Raw genomic sequence first — 4209 nt, 5'->3', positions numbered from 1 at the left:
AGTTCAGAGCTGCTCTCATTTTGTCTAAGAAAAGGACGTTCTTTTGAGATGTTTTGTCTTGGTGTTGCCAGACGGTTTACCAGCCCAGTCTTCAGCTTTGAGAATGGACTACATTACCCCCAAGTGTCCTTAAAGATGAATTATAAAACCCACACAAGATTACGCTCATCAAAAATGAATCTGTTACATCACAGTGCTGCCTACTTAAAAGTAACTCATTAGTTAATATTTTCATCACAAGAAAATGGTATTGCTTTTTCAGAACTTCAGCACCAGCAACATTTTCCTCCTCCAATGTTGTAGATTAAATTGAATCTTTTTAAATGGACTCCTGTGAAAAAACTATTCAAATTCAAAAGCACTTTATTACAGTAGCAACTATTCTATATGCGTAGCCTGACTGCTTTCATAGGAATTAAAAGAAAGAAGAAAAAAAGAGGATAAATAGCAGCCATATGCTGTGTTATCAAAGGCGGCATGTGTGTTAAGTATCAGTAAATATGGCACCTTTATCTAAAAAGGAAAGAGTTTTTGTAGTTTCTCATATAGAATATTCAGGTGTGTGTGTTAACACAATGACACAATATTCCCAGGAGTGGACATCCCAGTGTCTTCACCCCAAGTTCAGACCAAGCAGTGCTGAAATAAATTGCAGAAAAACCCAGTATCTAAATCTCTGACTCAGTTAGCACGTTAAGAGTTAAAGTTCATAACTGTTTATAACAATTAGAACAAGACTGAATATGTATGGCTTGTTTGGAAGTGTTTCTAGAACACAACCTCTTCCTTCTAAAGACAACATGGAAGCAGGGCTTAGCTTTGCAGAGTTGCATCCATCTTCCTCCTCTCACCCCTACCCGAGCCTGGCTGAGTTCTGCCATAGGTCTCTTCTGTTAAAAAGGAGTTTTTCCTTCCCACTGTCCACAAGTGCTTGCTCAGTGGGAGTCATCTGATTGTTGGGGTTCCCTCTTTATTACAATTTATAGACATGACTGTTTTATAATGAACATAAGGATTGAACAAAGCTTGAACAGATCTTAGTTTGCAAGATTAGAGGTGTGTACATCAAACAGTTATAATTTTTGTGCCAAAGGGAAGAACTGCTCTGTGATGGGGATGGCACACATGAAAGTAGTCATGCACAGACATGTGAAATCACTGGGACGATTGCTCTGACACTTAGACTTGTATGAACATATGAACCCGGTGAGAGAACATCCTAACGTCACCCCTTGACTGCAGCCCTGTATCAGGGTTAACTGCCGTCTGTGTTAACTGTTCATGTCATATCCCCATTAACCCTCCATTGTGGCTCCCTAGGCCACCCAGTCCTTGTTTAAGCCTCCCTGGGTGGCAGTCAGTGCTCCAACATTAGCCTCCATTACAGCTCCCCTGGCTGCAGTTGCCCTGTGTAGGGCGTCCACTGATCTTGTATCAGTGAAACTGAGTGTCTGTGCTGCTGAGTTATGGCACACAGTCTAATAGAGCGTGCATGTGAACACAGCTGATGGCTGATATTATTTGCAGCAGTGCAGCAGCTCTGCACGTGTTAAGCATCCATGTCAGTTGTTTTGTGCGCGCCATGCGTTTGGGGTAACCCTCTCTCTCTTTTCTGTAATGGGAGGCATGAACTCTCGCTCTAAACCCATTTCCAGCCCATCTGAAATACGGCAGCAAATTACCTCCAGCGGCGCCCTGCACACTAGCCCAATCCGCCCCAAATAGAAGTGACAGGACAGCGCAATTTATCGCCATAACCCCTGCACCGCCCCACCACAACCCAGAAGCTCCACACACACTGTGGACTCGCACGTACAGATGCCGCACACATACACAGGCCAACCGAGGGACTCCTGAATCTTGAACCTGTGTGCAGAGGCCTGCGATTTTGTGTACTATACATACCATAGTAGGAATGTGTTGTAATTCTGTGTGTGTGTGTGTGTGTGTGTGTGTGTGTGTGTGTGTGTGTGTGTGTGTGTGTGTGTGTGTGTGTGTGTGATCTCTACACTCAAGTGTAGGGGCCAACCGTGCTGCTCTGGCCCCCTGCCCTGCCTATTATCTCATTGATTTCCTTCTCTCCTCTTTTCAATTCTCTCCATTTCCACACTACCGTCCTTTCCATTAGAGGAGCAATTTAACAGAGTGCTGTGACATGAGAGAGAGAGAGAGAGAGAGAGAGAGAGAGAGAGCGAGAGAGGGGGGACTACAGGATGGGAAACATAAAGTGAAGAGAGGGGTTATACTGAGAGAGCTGGGGAGAAAGGATGGGTAAAAGAAAGAGGGTGAGCGGAAAGTCTTCTAGCAGATGGTTTTCGCTCAAAGCAATGCATGAATGAAAATTTTACAGTGTATTAACTGGGCTGAGTGGATAATTCCAAGTAGCAATAAACCAGAATTGGGAGTAATTTGATTTCCTCAAATGTTTCCTTATACCATCTATTCTTCTTTTATTTGAATCCCTCTTTCTCTAAGGAGTTTCCTTCAGAGCCGTCTTCGAGCTCCCCACGACAGACACCCGTCATCCACCCAGCAGTGGAGAGGAAGCAGCATGTGTTGGATTCGTGGGTCCTTATACCGTGTGTCAGCCAATAAGCTGTCCCGCACCGTAGCAGCGAACATGTCCATCAATCGAACAGGTATATGTGTTGTGTGTTCAACAACTTCTGAAGTTGAAAGAGGACTAACATTCACACAACCACCGTGGAAATTTATAATGTGCCTGAATGAGCCTGCCTCAGTGTTTTCCTCTCACAAGCAGATGTCCAAATACATTTTCCTAATTAAAATATATTTAAAAGAGAATTAATTTCCACCATTGTAATCTGAGTATAACAAGGGCACAAATGTGACCGCTTGCTTCACATTGTATTTAAATTACCAAAAAATGGCTGGGCCAGTATTAGGCACTATGTTCACATTTTCCCCTCAGTTCTTCCTATGCTGAATGACACTGTTGTCTTTTTTTTTGATTGGTTGCCACTTGCAAAGAAGGTTATAAGGTTATAACAGGAGGTGGGTAAAGCTACTGTTGTTTTGAGAGTGGTCCTCTCCTCAGCCACTTCTCCTACAGAGACATGGAGGCATGCCCACCCAACCCAAGATATAATCTCCTCAGCATATTCTGCGTCTTTCCTCGGGTTCTCTACCAGTTGGACATCCTAAAATGCTTCACGTAGGGGGTGTCTAGGAGGTCTTTCAGTGTGAAGGAGTCCCTCCCAAAGAACCAAGCTCTTCCCCTGATTTCTATGACGGGAATGCTCATTTTGTCTGCCTATCTCATTCTTTCAGTCACCGTCTAGAAGATGTGGCCATAGGTGAGGGTAGGAACTAGATTGGCCGGTAAATAAACCGCTTTGTTTCCACACTCAACTCTTCTTGCCTCTCCTCTTCATTTGTTTTCTAGCTGCAGAAAATTTAGTTCTTAAAGTACAACACTTCTCACTGCTATATTCATGGTTTGGACATATTTCAGTTGACATAAAATTATACAGATTAGATACCCTGCATTTAAGACATTTAGTCCAAGAACATGGCAGTAAGTGTACAGAGAGTGTATATTCACATTTGTGGCTGTAGCACCGTTCACATATCCTCTAACAGACTTAGGGGAACTGGCTGGATTTGCCATCTGAAATAATAAAGTTGTCATCTGTCAGAGAGGTGAGGGGGAGGGCCTGGAGAAGTGAATGGGGGAGATTAAAGCCTGGATCTGCCTCCACTTTCTTCCTGCTTCTCTACCTCTCTTTTACACATTCTGCTGTGACTAAAGCTGCAGGTGAAATTGAGAAGCTCCAATCAGTTCAGCTCGTGACCAGCATCACAACACAAATTCATGCATCTAGAGACACGTCTCGGGTGTCTTCCAAGTAGGAGTTGTGATTTCACATCTTTGTAGCAAGCTTCATATTTGTTCTTGGTACAGAGCCTCCGGACTGTAATTCAGAACACACGCTTGACAAGAGACTTAACAGCCAGAAAAATGCCAAATTTAGAGGTCTGAGTAAGATTAACTGCCGTTTGTAACCACACCCTGCCCATCTCCTTGTCGTCTTATTCATTCCTCATTTTCCTACACTATTTGTGGCGTGCATTGGGTACATAGTGTTTGTAATATTCTCAGACAGAGCTGGATGACGCATTTGGATTTGGCACTAATGCGTCAAACCACCCGAGTATAAATAACCAGTCACATATTTAGTTTTTATT

General features: G+C 43.4%; 1 protein-coding gene across 1 annotated transcript in view; it reads left to right on the top strand.

Annotated features, from left to right (window-relative positions):
- The first annotated feature begins 800 nt into the window (after positions 1-800).
- Positions 801-4209, top strand: part of LOC146554776 (zinc finger CCCH domain-containing protein 3-like) — a 20889-nt gene continuing 17480 nt past the window's right edge. Inside the window, exons 1-2 of the mRNA XM_085252776.1 lie at positions 801-883; positions 2476-2639. Of these exons, the coding sequence (XP_085108902.1) occupies positions 801-883; positions 2476-2639 (247 nt within the window). The remainder of the gene's footprint in view (positions 884-2475; positions 2640-4209) is intronic.

The sequence above is a fragment of the Mchenga conophoros genome, linkage group LG17 (assembly GCF_057382185.1).
Source record: "Mchenga conophoros isolate Kocher_MC1m ecotype Shallow Benthic linkage group LG17, M_conophoros_male_GT1.1, whole genome shotgun sequence".
Taxonomy (NCBI): domain Eukaryota; kingdom Metazoa; phylum Chordata; class Actinopteri; order Cichliformes; family Cichlidae; genus Mchenga; species Mchenga conophoros.
The sequence above is the reverse complement of the archived record's forward strand: the minus strand, read 5'-3'. Positions and strand labels throughout refer to the sequence as shown.